The 18,871-nt window shown below is 35.5% G+C and overlaps 1 protein-coding gene across 2 annotated transcripts in view; it reads right to left on the bottom strand.

The window, feature by feature from the left end:
• Nucleotides 1-1,946: 1,946 nt before the first annotated feature.
• The window catches only part of ITGB1 (integrin subunit beta 1), a 41,157-nt gene continuing 24,232 nt past the window's right edge, over nucleotides 1,947-18,871 (bottom strand). The window contains exons 7-17 of one of the 2 annotated variants that reach the window (XM_045535911.1): nucleotides 18,325-18,480; nucleotides 17,437-17,532; nucleotides 17,037-17,126; nucleotides 15,096-15,236; nucleotides 14,715-14,914; nucleotides 12,889-13,127; nucleotides 12,448-12,670; nucleotides 11,553-11,785; nucleotides 9,640-9,806; nucleotides 8,571-8,651; nucleotides 3,107-3,196 (exon numbers count right to left, since the gene is read on the bottom strand). In XM_045535911.1, the coding sequence (XP_045391867.1) occupies nucleotides 8,577-8,651; nucleotides 9,640-9,806; nucleotides 11,553-11,785; nucleotides 12,448-12,670; nucleotides 12,889-13,127; nucleotides 14,715-14,914; nucleotides 15,096-15,236; nucleotides 17,037-17,126; nucleotides 17,437-17,532; nucleotides 18,325-18,480 (1,620 nt within the window). In that variant the 3' untranslated portion in view covers nucleotides 3,107-3,196; nucleotides 8,571-8,576. Of the gene's footprint in view, nucleotides 3,197-8,570; nucleotides 8,652-9,639; nucleotides 9,807-11,552; nucleotides 11,786-12,447; nucleotides 12,671-12,888; nucleotides 13,128-14,714; nucleotides 14,915-15,095; nucleotides 15,237-17,036; nucleotides 17,127-17,436; nucleotides 17,533-18,324; nucleotides 18,481-18,871 lie in introns of both variants that reach the window. The other variant, XM_045535919.1, reaches the window with a different exon arrangement.

Genomic DNA, 18,871 nt, shown 5'->3' with positions numbered 1-18,871 from the left:
TGGTTGCCCCCCAAATTTTCTCAGGCGTCCAGGTTTTGTGAGTGCGGGACAAGGAGGAGAAATTGTTCCCACAGTGCTGATGGCAACTGACATACAGTAATCTACTAAAGAGGGAGGAAAAATAAATGACCCTGAGGTCACCCTGACAGCCCTGAGTCTCAGAGTCTATTTGATTGGATGTGATGTTTTTCAAAAGAGGTAGCCCCAGAAACACTTCTGAAATTGTGGAGTGAGGACATCAGAAAACCTGATCCACCATATAAGCAAAGAGAACACTTGTAAAATTGTTTAAATTAACTTTTTCAGAACTCTGGACAGTTACCAAAAGATTACAACAATCTAAGGAACATTAAAAACGATAATAAAGTGGAATCTCCATGAGAATTGGAAACTTTGTGGTAGTTTTTGTTTTGTTTGGTTTAGTTTTGGTTTTTCCGAATGTCCCCATTGCTCTCGCCCCAGATCTACCATACCCTTGAAAGCCAACAGCCTCAAAACCTCTGTAGCTGTGGACAGCAGAATAGCATTTGCTAAAGCAGCCAAATGATAGGTTCCGATGTCCCCCAAAAGTCCCTTGCCTGTATACCTGCCATCACTCGAGCTCTCTGGAAGCTCATGGAAAAGCCTAATTATCAGCACTTATTTGAATCTGAATCGACTCAGAGCTTGCTTGGTATAATCTATCCCCAATATGTATGTCAAAACAATCATAGCAATTAATAAATATCGAAAGTGCCTGAGACAGTGATACAGGATGCAGTAAACAACAGGCTGGCCAAAAAACTTAAAAGGTGAAACTGGGGTGTGGGAAGTCTGTATGTGGCTTTGGTGAGCTCTGTCATATTCCTGGGGATCAAGATCATTTGTGGCTGGGTGCAGTGGTTCACGCCTGTAACCTAGCATTCTGGGAGGCCAAGGCGGGAGGATCGCTTGAGGTCAGGAGTTCGAGATCAGCCTGAGCAAGAGTGAGACCCAGTCTCTACTAAAAACAGAAAAAAAATTAGCTGGTTGTGGTAGCGTGAGGTGGAGTTGTAAAGTGATGGAATGTTGAAGTTATTCCACAATATACACACAGAGCCTTTGGCAAAGGCTGAGAGATGTGTTGCTTCAAGGCATTTAAGAAAATCTCTGTCCAACAATTAGCTGACCACAAATTATGCCTCAGTCATATGGAAATAAGGTAAATGGGAGTGTGCATGGTGGTTAACAGGATAAAACAGGGAGATACGGAGCAATACATGAGAAAAGGACGACTTTTCTCCTGGATCTTACAAACTAGTACAAATATGTAACTCTCACCTCAAAGATGCTTTAGCCTAGGCTAGGAAGCACATCTCAATGGAGTAAGAAGAGCGTCAGTTCACAGTGTGAGGGATACTGTACTCGTGAGAGGCCGAAAGATTGAAATTTTTAACACAATCCTACCCCCCAAACCTTTCTGACATTTGTTATATGCTCAAGGAAGGAATATATATTTCTTTTAATAAGCTTTACATAAGTATTTCTAATGCACATGTACTTTTAAACATAAATAAACCAAAGTGAAATGAAAATAAAAATTTTTCCTAATTTTTCTTACCAGAAAAGTAACAATCATCTCTCTATATCTTAAATAAAATGACATAATTTCCAGCTTCTAATAACAGCTCTATGACGATGTTCATAAAAAGCTACTTCTGCTTAATGTGGGGATAAAACCTAGTTTCCAGCACAGACGAGTAAGGATCCATCCAATATTATTTAGCAAGCCCAAAGATAGTCTTAAAGTCTGTATTTTATCATACCACTCTCCTGTCCCTAGCACATCTTTTTTTTTTAATTATGTTTTAGCATCTTAAGTAAAATATCCATCAGCCAGAAATGTTTTCCCTCAATTTTTTTTAACCTATAAAAATTTCATACACACAAACTGACAAAATATGTCAATATACGGTCCAAACATCCAATTGAAGTATTTTAGGCATTTTTATTTAATAAATAACTTCAGTAAATAGCATTGTAAAAAGTGAACTGTTAAAATTAAAAGGCACTTAAAACAAGAATGTGACTAGCATGAAACAAGATGGGCAACTCAAATAGTGAAAAGTAAATATACAGTGGTTTGTTACGGCACTAACTGAAAGTGAGACTTGCGTATAAGTGAGAGCTGTTACATAGGCCACGGTCCAACTTCACACAGTCATTAAAAAGGCAAATTTACAGCTAAAACTTCAAAGAAAAAGTCCTGATAAAAACGTCTTACCCCCAAATTGCAAACAAATACATTGAAGGATCAGGAGAGGTGATAAAAAGCACCAGGCATTAAACAAAATAAAAATAATAAAATAAATTCAACTTAAAAGGTCCCCATTTAGCAAACACTTTGTAAATTATGGCCTTTATGTAAATAGTGCTAAAATCAAGGACTCTTTAGCAGAAAATTTCCCAGCACTTTCATCTAAGGCTCGTATTTATAAAGAGAAGGCATTAAAGTTACCAAAGATTAAGTAACTCTTAAAATGGCACACAGGTTTTAAAGCTATTTGTTTTTCCTTCCTAACTCTGTAACTTTTTCCCATGGCCTTTATAGAGCAATGGTTTTAAAACTATTTTACACCAGTAACTCTCAACAACCTTGTCTTTCATATATATCATCAGTCACGTCTAATAGGCAAATAGCAAAATAACAGATTTAAAACAATCCTAAACTAGCTAGCAGGACATTTACTTTGGATTCTGTATAACTGAAAACTGACATATTTGTAAAGCTAAAAATCAGTTTCAATACATGATTAATAGAAACCCTCCTTGTGTTCAGTACTTTAACTACCACCTTTTCAATCGTTGTAGAAGTAGCGCTTAATCCAATAAGAGCTTGATTTCAATAGTCCAGGAAGAAAAGGTCAAAAAGGCACAATGTGACCTTAGCTGACGAGGATAACCATCCTGTCTCAAGTCTTTTGTCAGTCCCTGGCATGGATTATAACATTATTTTCAAAATAATAAAAAACTTTTTTAATTATACATATTGTACATTTTCAAAACCTGCACTGGAGTAAAACCATGGCAATATTGCCCTAAAGCTATTTTACTGTGACTATGGAAATTGCTACTTTTGCATTCAGTGCTGTGAAGTTTGCACAGGTAGTACTTATTTTCCCTCATACTTCGGATTGACCACAGTTGTCACGGCACTCTTGTAAATAGGATTTTCACCCTAAAAAAAAAAAAAGTGAGAAAAATTATCAGTCACTCTACTAAAATCATGTAGTATTACTTTATAAATCAAGATTGAAAGTGACAGTTATTTTAAGAAGTTATTTCTATTTTATCTGTCCAGGTATCACAATTGTTTTAAACACATTAATAATGGCTTACATAAAAATGAAAAATGAAAGCTTTATTCTCCAAGTCTAATGATGTCCCTGTTATCTGGCACTGTTTCATCCTTCAGTCCTTACTCCACTGGGGGGTTGATTTAAGAATGTCCTCCATGGCAAGGACTGTGCTTGGATTGCCTTCGAACTCGTTTGCAATGTGTCTGTAATACACACGTATCTTAAAGAAGTGTTACCTCTGCTGCCACCAATTGCCTGATTCTTATCCCTTTACTGTGCATAGCAGGCGCCTGACAACCAGGACAGGAACTGTTGGCTTTCACTGCAGTGAGGGAGGTGTGTTCCTCGGGCTCATCCACAAGAGTGACTGCATTAGAGCTCTCAGGTAAAGGCTGTCATAGTGTCACTGAGGGCACACTTGGTGACATTCACCAAGTCACACTGTCAAATTTGCTTAGAATGTTAACTAAAATAATTACTGTTCTTCATGAAATAATTGTCATTCTTCAATATCATATTGGGTAAGATGTTTTAATGCAATACTATATTTTAGTAAAGAGTACTGAAAGGAAGCCTAGCAAGTGACTCCGAGCCATAAACACAAGAGATCTTTTAAGATCCAAAAATATACTGACAGTGATGTTTTCAGCAGAAAATAACATATAATCCCATACCGCCATTGTCTTTAAAAATTCTCTTATGTTAAATCCTGTGTTTAAATATCTGCTATAGCATTCTTCTTTCCCCTGTTCTTATAAATTGAATGGTAGGATTCAAAGTCAAATGAGAAATGTGGCCAAATAACCCCTTTTCAGAGGAAATTACAGTGAGTACAAAAAAAAAATTTGTTAACTACCAGAGCAATAATATTTTACACAAAAATTAAGATTTTAGAATGTTTAGCTTTACATCTCACTATAGAACCAAGTGCAGGTGATTTTTTAAAAGATATTTATAGAAAGCATCCAAAAGTAATTTTTGTTTTTTAAATTTTATTCATACTTCACTGTAGATTATGTCTGGATCTGGCTTTTGGTGCCACAATTTCTGCCCTCAAAGACAGTATAGTTTTCATGGATGACAGACATGAAAATAAGGCATTCTAATAATCTGGGAATAGTGTAAGAAAAAAGTGATAAACTTTATTTGAGAAGATAAGGGATATTTTCATAGTGAAATTGACTATGGATAAATTATTGAAATGTAAATAGAAATCTGTGCAAAGTCAAGGTGTAGGGAAAAAAGGACACATTTATGTAAAAATATTATGTAGTTCAGAAGTTTTTAAGAGTATGTGTGTGGTGGCATATGATTTGAGGTGTGGGGAAGGGGAAGGAGACGAGAAAGAAAGGCAGTGCCAGTCATAAAAGACTCTGTGTGCCACGCTTAGAAGTCCGAACTTTATCCTGTAGATGGGAAACCACTGAGGGAAATTGTGGCATATAAATGCTGGCCCTGTAAGACACCAAATAAACCACTGTGATTTCATCTCAGCCGCTAGACTGAGTACCAATCAGAACACATGGCAATACACCTTAGCCCACATCCCCCACTGCTCAAAACACAACCTGACTGGTTGTTTCAGAAACGTGGAGGAACTTGGGATCCCTCAGAGACAAAATCATATGCTCTGGACAAAATCATACAGAATATCAGATTCTGAGCTCGAATCCCAACTGGAGCTAATGCATGTGCAGTCATGACAGCAGACTTTCAAACTGGAGTCAGGAGACTGGACCCTAACAACTACCTCTTAAAAAGTAACAGAGTACAAAGCAATTAGACTTGTCCTTTCCATCCTCCTATCTGCATATAAGGCCAGTACTACTCCTTCTTTCAAGTATGTTGGGAAAATAAACTGCCATTTAATTAAGTTTCTTTAAAATAATGCATAAGATAAATCTAATATTTAATACTTAAGAATTGTAAAGGAAGGATAAAAAATTTTAAAAAGCTTTATATTATTGATGATTCCAAAGTATAATTTATATGGAAGAACTTACCTTTGAAGAAAAGTTTTTCTTGTCATGTACACAAACATTTATATTTATTACTTCAAAGTCCATACAAACAAAAGTTTAACATGCAAGGTTAGAGGTAAAATTAATCTCACTATCTGCATTAGGCATCATTTAAAATGAGGTAAGCTAAAATAATCCAGATTAGTTCCATCGTTCAGAGTGCAACTCCAGCCCTACCCCAGCAAAAAACAAAGCCTATTTGAATCAAGAGAACAGGGTTATATTCTGAAATGAAGCCCTTTGTACTCGGTGAAATGTCATCTTTGTGCTCACTCTGGAGTGGCTGACAGTGGCAGCCACAGAAACATTTCCATTATATTCTGATATATATAATAACATAACTGCGGGAGATTTGGAATCCATATTTAAATTTATATAACAGCAGATGGGGAAAGATCATTTTTTCAATCCACTTGAACAGTTATAAATTGATGTGGTATATTCTTTTTAATGTACCTACATGGTAGTCTTATGTGCCAAAATAATTACAGTGACTGTTATCCCAAATATGTAAATATGTTAATGATGTAATTGACTGGGAAACCTTAGTCCTATATCAGAAAAGTGCTTATAATCCATAATTTAATTTACTGATACTTATTCATTAATTTCTATTGTTAATTTCTACTTTAATTTTTCTTGAGAAAACATCTCTTAGAATAATCTGTACTCATTAATTTGCCTGGAATGCACTAATGCATGAAGAAATTTTTATCAAACTTTTGCTTCTTGAATTACATAAAATACTTATTTTGGCTCAAGTAGTAACATTTTAGACAAAAATTAAATTAACAATACAAATATTAAGTTTAAATTATAATTATTTATAGATAATTTCCTCCAAAGTATCAACATATAGCAAAAGCAAAAATTTCACCATTCAGTAGGACAAATTTTGTCTCATGTGAGAAATAATAACCACATGAAATTGTCAATATTTGACTATTTTTGACCTACAAAGAAAAAAGAAAAAAAAAATGCCAGCAATTTCATGGGTTAATCAGTTTTCTCTTAAAATGACTTTCTGGGCCGGGCGCGGTGGCTCACGCCTGTAATCCTAGCTCTGGGAGGCCGAGGCGGGTGGATTGCTCGAGGTCAGGAGTTCGAGACCAGCCTGAGCAAGAGTGAGACCCCGTCTCTACTAAAAACAGAAAGAAATTATCTGGCCAACTAAAAATATATATACAAAAAATTAGCCGGGCATGGTGGCTCATGCCTGTAGTCCCAGCTACTCGGGAGGCTGAGGCAGTAGGATCGCTTAAGCCCAGGAGTCTGAGGTTGCTGTGAGCCAGGCTGATGCCACGGCACTCACTCTAGCCCGGGCAACAGAGCGAGACTCTGTCTCAAAAAAAAAAAAAAAATAAAAAAAAATAAAATAAAATAAAATAAAATAAAATGACTTTCTGTAAAGTATTAGGCAAGAAAGAGAAAAATGTGTCAAGTCTCAGACTAATACAAATATGTACCAACCTGCCCATATATGAATTTGACTATAATTTTCTGGCCTGCAAATCAAACTTTAAAAAAAGTCTTAAAATCTACTTAGAAATAAAAATCTGACAAGTTAATGATTTCTAATATTCTCAGTACTTCCTATATCTCTTAAAGATATTAAACATTCTTTATTTTGGCTTTATTCATTATCGGTTTATAAACGCACTTCCAACCGAGTAAAGGTCACTGCAGTGTTGGCCTCTATGTGAAGTGACTTCCCTGTTACAATGTTTGCCCACAGCAGCAGTACTGTTCTGACTGAGTTACAACAAATTGTCAAAATGCTACAATTCTCTATAATAGTGATCTACCACTTCCTAAGCAAGAAACAGAGTCTCCTGAAGATACGTGATTGCCACCAGTACGATACAGTGGATAAGAATGTGGACAATGGAGCCCAACTGCCTGGGGTTGAATCTCAGCCCTCCGACTAACTAGCGATGTGAACGTGCTCAAATTACATATAGCCCTTATGTGCCTCAGTTTCCTCATATGTGAAATACGAATAAAAATAGCTCCTACAATTTTCACTATGAAGATTAAATATACATTAAGTGTTTAGAACCATGCCTGAGACATGAGTATTATATAGATGTTAGCTATTATTATAACTATTACCAACACACATTAACTGCACAGTAAGATAGGAAGTGAGAAAAGCTGAATCCTAGATCACCAGTCAGGAGAATTTAGTTCTTATCACAATTAACCTTGTTTATCCAAGAGTTTTAGGGGCTTATGTGATTATATTAAAATATGCTGGAAGCATTTCATGAAAATTCAGATATTAACAGTTTGAAACTCTGTGTAAGGAAGAATTCTGTCCACTATTGATACAAGAGAAAATGGTGAGTTTCTCATCCAGGTGAAACACATTCACCAATGTAACTTACCCAAGCTTGGAGAACAGGATAAGGAAGCTTTACTACAACCATTAAATTTCAATTAAGTTTTAATATAAAACTGTAATAAGATTTTCTCTTTAAAGTCTTTGTTATATAAAAGAATTTCAATCTCAGATTTGAAAATTAAGATCATTCACATACATACACATATATATACATACACACATATATATATGGTCCTCTGGGTTTTAATGAAATTTCAAGTTATAGTCAAGAACGAAAGAATCTCAACTCTTTCTAGAACCAATAATAATGGGATTGCACTTGTATACTATACAAACATTATAGCAGGTTAAAATTATTTTTCTATTTTGCAATTTGGATTTCATGTTCAATTTTCACTATTCAACCCTAAAATTGATACACAATTTGTTATTTAAGGATAATACCACATGAGGCATAGGACTACTGTGAGGGTTACAGCTGACTGATTTCACATACTGTCCTGCTTTTGCTAAAAACAACCACTCCATACAATAGATAGCACTAACTCTGTTACAGACGAGGGAAACTAAATCTCCAGGAGGTAAAAAATGTCTCAACACTGTTCTACTAAGTGGAAAAGCTGGGATCTGACCCTAGGTCTGTCCAATTGCAAAGCACACAAAGCACATTCTCTTTTCACTACAACACGGCTGTTGTTTCCATACCACATAACTTATTTTAAAGGCCTTCTAAACGCTAAGTTAACACACAAAAAGAAAAGCCACAATATAGCCATATAAATAAAGCCAGACTTTTAAAAAATCAGCAATAGTGATAAAGGACACACAGTGCAGTAAAAAAGGATAAAAGTTCACATGCAAAGGCAGAAAGTGAAAGAAGATACGAACGGCAACTTAGAGACCAGCTTTACGTCCATAGTTTGGGTTCTTGAAATTATTAATAGGACTCTTGTAAATCGGATTTTCTTGCTAAAGTAAAAGAAATAGTGTCTAATGATTTCATCAGAAAGAAAATCGACATTTATAGTGTGTCAACACTATGAAGGGAATTTTTACTATTTCTATACTTTTGAAATTAGTAACTTTTTTTAAAAACCCAAGCAAATTGTAGTAAAATGGAAATGACTAAAACTCATTTATAATTTAAAGATACTGAAGATAAGTCACTGCTTTCTTGTATCAAAAGATGAATACACAGGGCTGACATTTAGCCACCTCAACCTCTGACTCTGTATTTCAAAACACTAAATGCTGGTGTAAACTTTCAGTCACTTAGGGCTTTCAAAATGTTTTTATAAAGCAAGGTTTATGGAGATATAATTTCCATAGAGTAACATATACCTTTGTTAAGTATAGAGTTCCATTAGATTTCAAATGCATGAACACACCCACGATCAAGTTATCCCAAAAAGATCCTTTATGCCCCTTTGTGGTCAACCCTTTTCCCTATTCCAGCGCCTAGCAATCACTGATATGATTTCTGCCCCTTAGTTTTGCCTTCTTCCAGAATCTCGTAGAAATGGCATCACAGAGTATGTAGCCTTTTGACTCTGGCTACCTTCCACATTGGGTCTATGTTTTTTGTTTTTTTTTTTTAAAGTGAGAGCAGCTTTCCACTGAATAGCTTGCTACACAGATAACGTTATTTAGGATTCTATTTTACGTTAGACAAAAAGGCAGAAGAGCAGATTTAGGATCAAAACTATTAAAGAAATAAAAATATTGGCCACAGTACCCAGAACATACATATATTCTTGTAATGTTTTATTTCAATGGGATATATTTAGGATGCTTTCTGGTTTTCACTAAATGCAAACTTTTTGAATAATACACTTTTGGGGGAATAAAAAATTTAAAGAAGACTTTAATAATCAGTCTTACAGTTAATAAACAAGTCTTAGAAGCGTTGTATTTATTTTTATGAGCCACCTTACTTTTTGGATGATTTGTCACTTACCGTGTCCCATTTGGCATTCATTTTCTCCTTTTCAAATTTAGCAAATTCCCTTCTGTCATGAATTATCATTAAAAGCTTCCATATCAGCAATAAGGCAAGGCCAATAAGAACAATTCCTGCAACCACACCAGCTACAATCGGGATGATGTCTGGACCAGTGGGACACTCTGGAGAAGAAGAAGGTAATGATGAGCACACAAGGGACTAGTATGTGCAAAGTCCAGCCATAAACACGAAGAGTATCTTTCTTTTATGGATTTTGCTTTTACCGGGCAATATCTTATTTAAAAAGATAGGAATAAAATAACATAGGAATAAAAAATCCCACATAAATGAATGCACATTATCCCAAACAATCTGTAAAACAGCTATTAGAACAAGCGAATTTACAAGGTTACAGGATACATGATCAATCAACAAAAATCTTAGATATTTTTCTATATATAATAAATAAATTGATTTCTACATATTGGAAATAGAAATTTTAAAACAGTATCATTTATAATAGCATCAAAAATCATGAAACCCTTATGTGTAAATCTAACAAGACATGTACAAAATTTGCATGTTAAAAATCACTAACCACTGATAAAAAGAAATCTTTAAGACCTGACTAAATGGAGGGATATTCCATGTCCATGAATTAGAAGACTTCATACTGTTAAGATGTCAGTTCCCCTCAATTTGATCTATGAACTCAATGCTATTCCTGGCAGAACTTTTACAGAAATCAGCAAGCTAATACTAAGGTTTACATGGAAGGGGGAGAACTAGGTAAGTATTTCAAAAACACTTTTGGTAAAGAACAGAGTTGGAAGACTCACATTACCTGCTTTCAAGTCTACCTATAAAGCTCCAAGACAGTGTGGTATAGCTAGAGGACAGACACACAGATTAATGGGACACAATATAGAGTCAGAAACAGGTATACACATGTAAGGTCACCTGATTTTCAGCAAAGGTAGAGAAAGGACACTTTTCAACAAATGGTGCTGGAACTATTGGACATTCATATACAAAAACTCGAACCTCTCACCATATATTAACTCAAAATGGGTTAGAGACCTAAATAGGGAAACTATAAAACTTCTAGAAGAAAACAGGAGAAAAAACCTTACAATCTTGAGTTAAGCAAAGAGTTCTTAGATCTAATAGTAAAAGCAAGATCCATAAAAGAAAAACTTGGTAAACTGTACTTCATCCAATTAAAATCTCTGGTGTTCAAGACACTGTTAGAAAAAAATGAAAAGGACAAACCAACTAGGAGAATATATTTGTAAAACACGCATAATGGAAACCTGTACAGAGACTTTAAAAAATAGCTTGGCAGTTCTTCATGAAGTTAAACATATGCTTACCATATGCTCCGAAATTCCACTCTTAGTATTTACCAAAAAGAAATGAAAATTTATGTTTGTACAAAAACCTGTATACTAAAGTAGAAAATTCCAAAGAATCTACAAAAAAGCTACTAGAAAAGCCAAGATAAAAAATGTTTTATGTTCTGAGAAGTTGGACAAATTCAGCACTGTAACATCCTTTAATAAATTACCTTTCCCCATATCTAAGCCTAAATCAAGCTCAAATTTAAATATCATCAGTAATGATGTAACTCTTACTGAGCACCTCTAAGTGCCAGGTATTATGCTAAGTGCCTTGCACGAATTACTACATTTAATCTTCAGACTCCGCACTCAGAAAACTTAAAACCTGATCTCTCTTGTCCTTATTTTTTATACAGTAAATTAAACACTATGTTAAGCTTTTGAGAGATGAAAAACTCCCCCACTTGAAGCTAAAATAATCCAGCTGGAGGCTGTTCCAGGACATTAGGGAACCTGACAATAGGCCTAAATCGTAAAAACAAGATACAAAGGAAATGAAAAGGATTTCTGAAATGATCAGAGTTCTACCTGGAGTCTCCACAACGTGAACAGTGATCTCTCCATTCCCACTGACTGAGTATGTGAAATAGAACCAGCAGTCATCAACATCCTTCTCCTTACAATGGGACAGGGGGTCTACTTGGCCCGGCTGAGGCAATTTGTCCCGATTTTCTACCTTGGTGATGTTGAAATACGAGCATTCCTGTGCACATGTGTCTTTCTTTTCTCCTTTATTGAATGCTCTGCACTGAACACATTCTCTGTCGAAACACAAATTATTATGTTTAAATTTTATTTATCATAAATATTTGCTTAAACATTATTTCATGTGCTAATAAACTCATGTGACCAAACTGAACCAAGAGCTATGAAGGAGGATTTAAATAAATGGAGAGGCATACTACATTTCTGGATGGAAAAACTGCATAAAAAGATGCTAGTTTCCCAAATGAAATTATAGATTTATTACAGTTCAAATTAAAATCCCAATACAGAAATAAAAGGTAGTAAAATAAATGAGCCCTATCCCATATTAAATATATGACATAAAACCATAATAATTTAAACAATGTGTTACTGGTACAATAAAATTCTTAAAGGGGAAAAGTCTCAATTTTGCTTAGTCAAGACACAGTAATTAAGCAATTGGTAATCTTAACAAAGGTTACCACGTAGATTCAATTATACAGCAAATTCAGACCAAAATAATAATAGAACTCTCATATGACACATTTCATTATCATGGAATACCTACTAGCTGTTGAGAGAGAATTTTTAGGAATTAAAGAGTAGGCTTCCAAGTGGCAGGTATTTTATTTACAGTATAACCTAATACCGGCACCATTCTGGTTCTGGTGCTAATACACACTTAGATCAGCTGAGAGTAAATACCAATTATTTCAGGCAATTAGGAAACACTTACTTATGCTCAGCACAGACACCGAGGCAAGTCTGACACATCTCACACGTCTGCCCTTGAAACTTGGGGTCTGTACACTTGCAGACGCCACACTCACAGATGCCCCGGCCGTTGCAGATCTGGCCGTTTGAGGCCTCACAAGTAGACGTGTCCAAAGAACAGTCGCAGGCACTGCCAGTGTAGTTGGGGTTGCATTCACATACGCGACACTTGCAAACACCATTTCCTGCAATTAAATATATCATTTCTCAAAACAATGAGAAAAATATAAAATCACAGTACTCATTTAAAAGTAAAAACAAGCAACAACGGGAGAAAGTGTCCCTAGGGGATGGACTGATCCTTAACACTGCCACTTTTCTACTTACTCACCAAGTAACTCTTAAATTTTTTATCATATTAGATGGGATCACATGTTACAACCACGTCAGACCCTTTTCTTACCTCCACAAATTAAGCCATTGGATCTATCGCAGTTGAAATTATCACATTCGCAGAATTTGCCAGAGTAAATTTCATTGGTATTGTCCCTCTTCCTACAAACACACTGTCCACAGACGCACTCCCCGTTGTTACTGCAGATTTCTGAACTGTTTTCTTTCCTGCAGTAAGCATCCATGTCTTCACTGTTAACCTCATCTGTGCTACATTCACAATGTCTACCAACACGTCCCTCGTTGCATCTAAAGAAAGATTCCAAAAGTGCAATCACATAAAATAAAAATAATGCAAAATAACAAGTCATGCTGTCAAAAAGACTGGGAGAGGAAACAAAGCTATAAACAATCTCTTCAACCTACAAATATATTAGGTGGGAGTGTTCATGCCACACATGTCATAGATGTGTATGTTCATGCCACACACATCACAGATGTGTATCAAGGGTTATATGTGCATGCATACACAGGCACATGCGCACACACACAGGCACATGCCTGCCCCAGCCATTCAAGTTCATATCAAATATATGCAAGGGCCTAGGAAAAAAATTTCTTCAGGAAATTAACAATTTTGATCAAGATGAAAATATAATCTAGCAATTAACACGTGAACAAAACATCTGCAAAGAGAGAATAAACTTATTTTTAAAGAGTACGTTATATATTCAAGTGGCATATTATTACATTTGCTATTAATGGTGAACTACCTCTAAATTTAAAGCAATGGTACCATTGTTAACCTAAAAAAGTACAATAAACACATCCAAAAAAGAGTATGAAAGTTGAACAAAAACATATTGTGCACATACTTTGAAAATATAATTAACATGTTATTTTAAAATAAATTTAGCCTACAAGTCCATACTTTTTGGATTCCCTATGCATTTTTAGAACACTTAATGTTCATGGACACTGACTGAACACACTGCTCTGAATCTCGTAAAAATATAAAGGGAAGAAAGGCAAAGCATTTTCAAGATGATTTTTTGGTAAATGATGTTTTACTAAAAATGGATCTCTATGACTCAACAGGATATGTACAACAGGGAAAATAAAAACTATTAACATTTGAATTGTTTTTCTGAACAATTAATAATTGATGAGGAACTATACCCATGTATTTTTCTCAGGTTAATGACCCTTCAAAGCCTAGTCATTTGGGACAGACGTTTAGATCAAAATACTCCCCTCCTCTTCCTACTCCTTTAAGGAGAAAGCTATATTCAGAGTATACTCAGTTTTAATTTTTAATTAAAAAAGTAACCACCGTGTGAAAATAAAATTTAATATAATTGATTGAAGTTTTGTTAGTATTAGATTCTATATTCTGAAAATACCACTTTCTCTTTTTAATCTAACAACACAGATTTTTAAAAAAAACTATTCCAACAATGCAGAAGTACATGTGAACATCCTTTATTGCACCATAATTCCATTTCCCAGATGAAATCACCATAATCGGTGTGATGTTTTTTCCGAAACATTTTCTTACAAACATATTTTATATTGGCTTATTTGCTCTAGAAATTCAGATTGCTATCACGAGAGAAATGCTACCTTAACAGTTTGCTGAATACACTTCTTACATGGGTATAAAAGCTTTCACTTCCAAGTAAAAAAGTAATCATCTTAAGACAAAAAAGGAAAGAACTTTCTATAAATATTACACACAAGATCATCAATTGATCTTGGGGTGAGCAACAGTGGTTGGAACAAATAATTTATTTGCTCCAAACAGATTTTCTCTGGATGTCTCAAAACACAGCCTGGCCTATGACTTTCTAAACTAAGGTGGCGCTTTCTGTCACCGTCTGTCAACTCCCAGCTTACCTGCACGCTCCGCACTCAAAAGTCCCATTTCCCGCATGACACTTTGGACTTGCAGGGATGCCTTCACTTTGGCAATCACACTCACAGATGAACTGAAGAATAACCTCTACTTCTTCAGTGAAGCCCAGAGGCTTAATTTTAATGACTTCAGAGTCCTTATTTGGACATTTATTTGAAGTTATGCTAATTTCAAATTGAACCTTGAAGGAAAAAAACAAGATTAAATTAATAAATAACTAAGCAATTTCATTCTACTAGAAAATATTTCAAAAAATTACTCATTTCTTTTAATGTTTCCCAAGTTATAAACTAAATTTTCTTACAAATACGCAATTTTTTCCTTTCTACAAAAAAAAAAAAAAATGCTTTTATACAACATACCTCATCTCCAATGGAAATATTGGAACATTTTCTTCCATTTTCCCCTGTTCCATTCACCCCGTTCTTGCAGAAGGATTTGTAACTTATCGTTACTTCTTCTGACAATTTGCCGTTTTCCAAAATGACTTCTGAGGAAAGGGACTAAAAGAAAGCCTAATTATACACCAGAAAGTCAAACAAAATGCTACTTGAAATGCATAAGACCAGGCCGGGCGCAGTGGCTCACAACTGTAATCCTAGCACTCTGGGAGGCCGAGGCGGGTGGATCGCTCAAGGTCAGGAGTTCGAGGCCAGCCTGAGCAAGAGCGAGACCCTGTCTCTACTAAAAATAGAAAGAAATGATTTGGACAGCTAAAAATACATATAAAAAAATACATATAAAAAAAAAAATTAGCTGGGCATGGTGGTGCATGCCTATAGTCCCAGCTACCCAGGAGGCTGAGGCAGTAGGATCGCTTAAGCCCAGGAGTTTGAGGTTGCTGTGAGCTAGGCTGACGCCATGGCACTCTAGCCCGGGCAACAGAGTGAGACTCTGTCTCAAAAAAAAAAAAAAAAAGGAAATGCATAAGACCAAGGGGTAAAATAAACTATTCAAAAACAAATATCATTTCAATAAAACATTTTGAAGCCAAATCTAATTGACTAGAAAACACAGAACCCAGAGTAACAGGCTCTAATTAATAAAGATCCAAGCTTCAAAATAAAGTGCACAATCGAAAAGAGTATTTACTTATTGAGTTAAAATATTAATGAACATACAGTTCAAAGGCCTGTTATTAATTATGAGGAATCCTAAGAATGCGGAAGAAATGTTTTCTTATTTCATTGGCTGAATGGCTCTCCCGTGGCCCGACCACTTCCAGCTAACTACGGGCAAAGGTAAACAATCAACTATGCAGTCTGGGAACAAAAGTGCTCAGGAGCCATTACAGCCTGGCCAGAAAATAAAACCAAAAACCTCCAAGGAGGAAGGACTTAAGCCAGTGCTTATTAAAGTATCAGACCTCTCAGGACAAATTGAGGCAAGGTAGCTCTTGTTCGCACCCCCACAAGGACAGGAGTGAGGAAAATAATCTGTTAAGACAGAGAGCTATGGGGACATGGAACAACTGGCATCTTGTAAACCTTTGAAAAACCCCTCTCTCTGAGTCCGGTCTTTCCTAAAAATTTTGGGACCCCCATGGCATGAGGTAAAAATACCTAACATTCAACCTGCCAAAAGGTTGGGGTATCGGGGCTGAAAGTGGCAGATGCAGCACACAAGAGTTACCATATTACAGATGCCTCAGATGATTTAAAATGATTATTAACCAACGCTAAATGGGTACCATTAAAGGTACTATGAATTAAGCTCTAAAAGGAGAAGCCAATTCCTTTTTAATTTCAATTCAACTTCCTTCCACATGGGGAAAAAAATTCTATAAACCTCTTTTAAACAGGCAAGTCATATATTTACATGTTTATGTATTTTATGGTGTGTGTGTATATATATGAGTGTGCATACCTCTTGAAAGTAGAAAACTATATCCTCTGAATACATGGGAAGACGAGAATTAGCAAAAAAGCTTTTCCAGCACAATTCATCAAAATAGATGAATCTATTAATATAAAGGATACTTTGGGGAGGAGGAAGAAGATTGGGGGAATCCTATAAATTATGTTTTACAATTGCTTTCCAACAAGGAGATCTATTGCTTAATGACATACAGATATTTAGAAATTTTCCCCACATGTCTTTATCATACTTTTATTTAGGCTATGCAAATAATTGTGCTTTTGTAAGACTACATGTGTATAGTTTTTTCTTCCAATATAGAATTTAAGTTTTTTTGTTGTCCTTTGGGCTAGCTAAATTGTATATGAGAGAAGTTTTACTTTCTTTGAGCAAAGTATTCTCAACAGAGTATTGTCCAAAACTGATCCTATTTAAAATGTACTCACATTGTATGCATCAATGATCAACTGAATTACATTGCTAGAATTTGCAGATAATGTTCCTACTGCTGACTTAGGGATCAAATTTTTCAGTTCCTGCAATTAAAAAATAAAATATGTAAATACAAATACTATTCATTCAACTAATTAGCATCTACTGAGCAACTAACATTTGTCTTTGAATACCAGTTCCTAGACATTTCATAAATAACTTTAGGAGTCAAACCTGAAAAACACAAGTAGTTTTATAATATGTGATTAAAAATTAATATAAACTACTTCATTAAAATTCAGTTTGCCTACCTAGTGTGGCACTTTCCCACAGTTCAATTCACATATGATTTGCCTCTGATTACTAAACAAAAAATGTCCAGGACTTTGTTCTTCTCATCGCAAACATACTTACCTTGTAAACAGGCTGAAATTCTTCAGTAACTGCAAAAATCGTCTGAATGTTATTTTCACTGAGTTTCTGGACAAGGTGAGCAATAGAAGGATAATCCTAAAAAATTAAGTAATATAATTTAGTATGTAAATACATCCTTCCAATCTATTCCAGTTTTTTCAATACATAATGACTTGCATAAATAACTGGATTACTTACACAAGACTGCTTTCAAATAAGAGTATCAAATACAAATAACTGCTGAAGTGGGTAGTGTGTGTATGTTGAGTTTCTAATCCTCTTCTCTCTACTTCCATGTATGTATAAAAATTTCCATATTAAAAGGTTTTAAAGAGTAAGATTAGTTATGTATGTTAAATGTAAGAACAATGAAATTAAAGAATAGCCAGTAGTTAAAGTTTCTATTATGTACCACTTAAGAAAGAGATCAAGATTCACCAATGTCTGAATTTCTCCTAGAACTTGAATAATTTGTCAATCGTTATTTTCAATAAAGGCAGAGTGCCTGCTTTTAAAACTCATATAAGATAAAGAGTGTTAGAGCAGATAAATTATTTGTTTAGAAATAATGTCAACTTTGCTACCAAAGGATGTGTGCAAGTGAGAGGAGACAGAGCTACAGGTTGCAGCAAAGAGTTAAAGTGGGGTCTGAGCATCCCTTTCCCACCCCAGGAGGCCTTTGTCTAAGCAGAAAGAAGCACACACTACGCTGCAACTTCACAAACAGCAATACTAGTTTTCCTGTACACTGGGTTAGGGCCCATACTACCAAAACAACAAAACCCCAACCCCCGAAAAACCCACAAGCCAGCCACCCACAAGACTCCTAGTATCAAACACTAAAATTCAACATAAGCACATTCACTGCATAAGGAACTAAGCACTTACATAGTAATGGCTCATTGTGTACACATCATTTTCCAGGTGGCACTGTCCATCATTTGGTAAAACAATGCCACCAAGTTTCCCGTCTCCAGCAAAGTGAAACCCAGCATCCGTGGAAAACACCAGCAGCCGTGTCACATTCCTCCAGCCAATCAGTGACTTGAAAAGAAAAGGATTTCAATTTTAAAACACTAATCACAGTAATACAACATAAATCTTTTAATTTTCATATAGGCTATCACTGTACTCAGAACCTAATTCTTTATCTTCTCTTCACACAATGCTAATAGTCTTGATGACCAACGTGCAGAGCCCACTGAGTGAGACTCCTCCAGGTCACTGTACAACATTATCTTGCCTGCTTGTCCACAGCGCTCAGCTCTTTTTGAAAACTGTTTTTCGGTCTTGCTCATCATCCTACCTCCAGCAGCGAGCACACTGCTTGGTGCGTAGCAGTGCTCCATGACCATCTGCTCAGCCTGTCCTTATGTTACCCTCCAGCCACTGTCTTGTCCCATCCATCCTTCCATCCACCCTTGCTCTAGCTTTT

This window comes from Lemur catta, chromosome 1 (assembly GCF_020740605.2).
Source record: "Lemur catta isolate mLemCat1 chromosome 1, mLemCat1.pri, whole genome shotgun sequence".
In the NCBI taxonomy this organism is placed as follows: domain Eukaryota; kingdom Metazoa; phylum Chordata; class Mammalia; order Primates; family Lemuridae; genus Lemur; species Lemur catta.
This window is presented reverse-complemented; position numbering and strand designations above follow the sequence as displayed.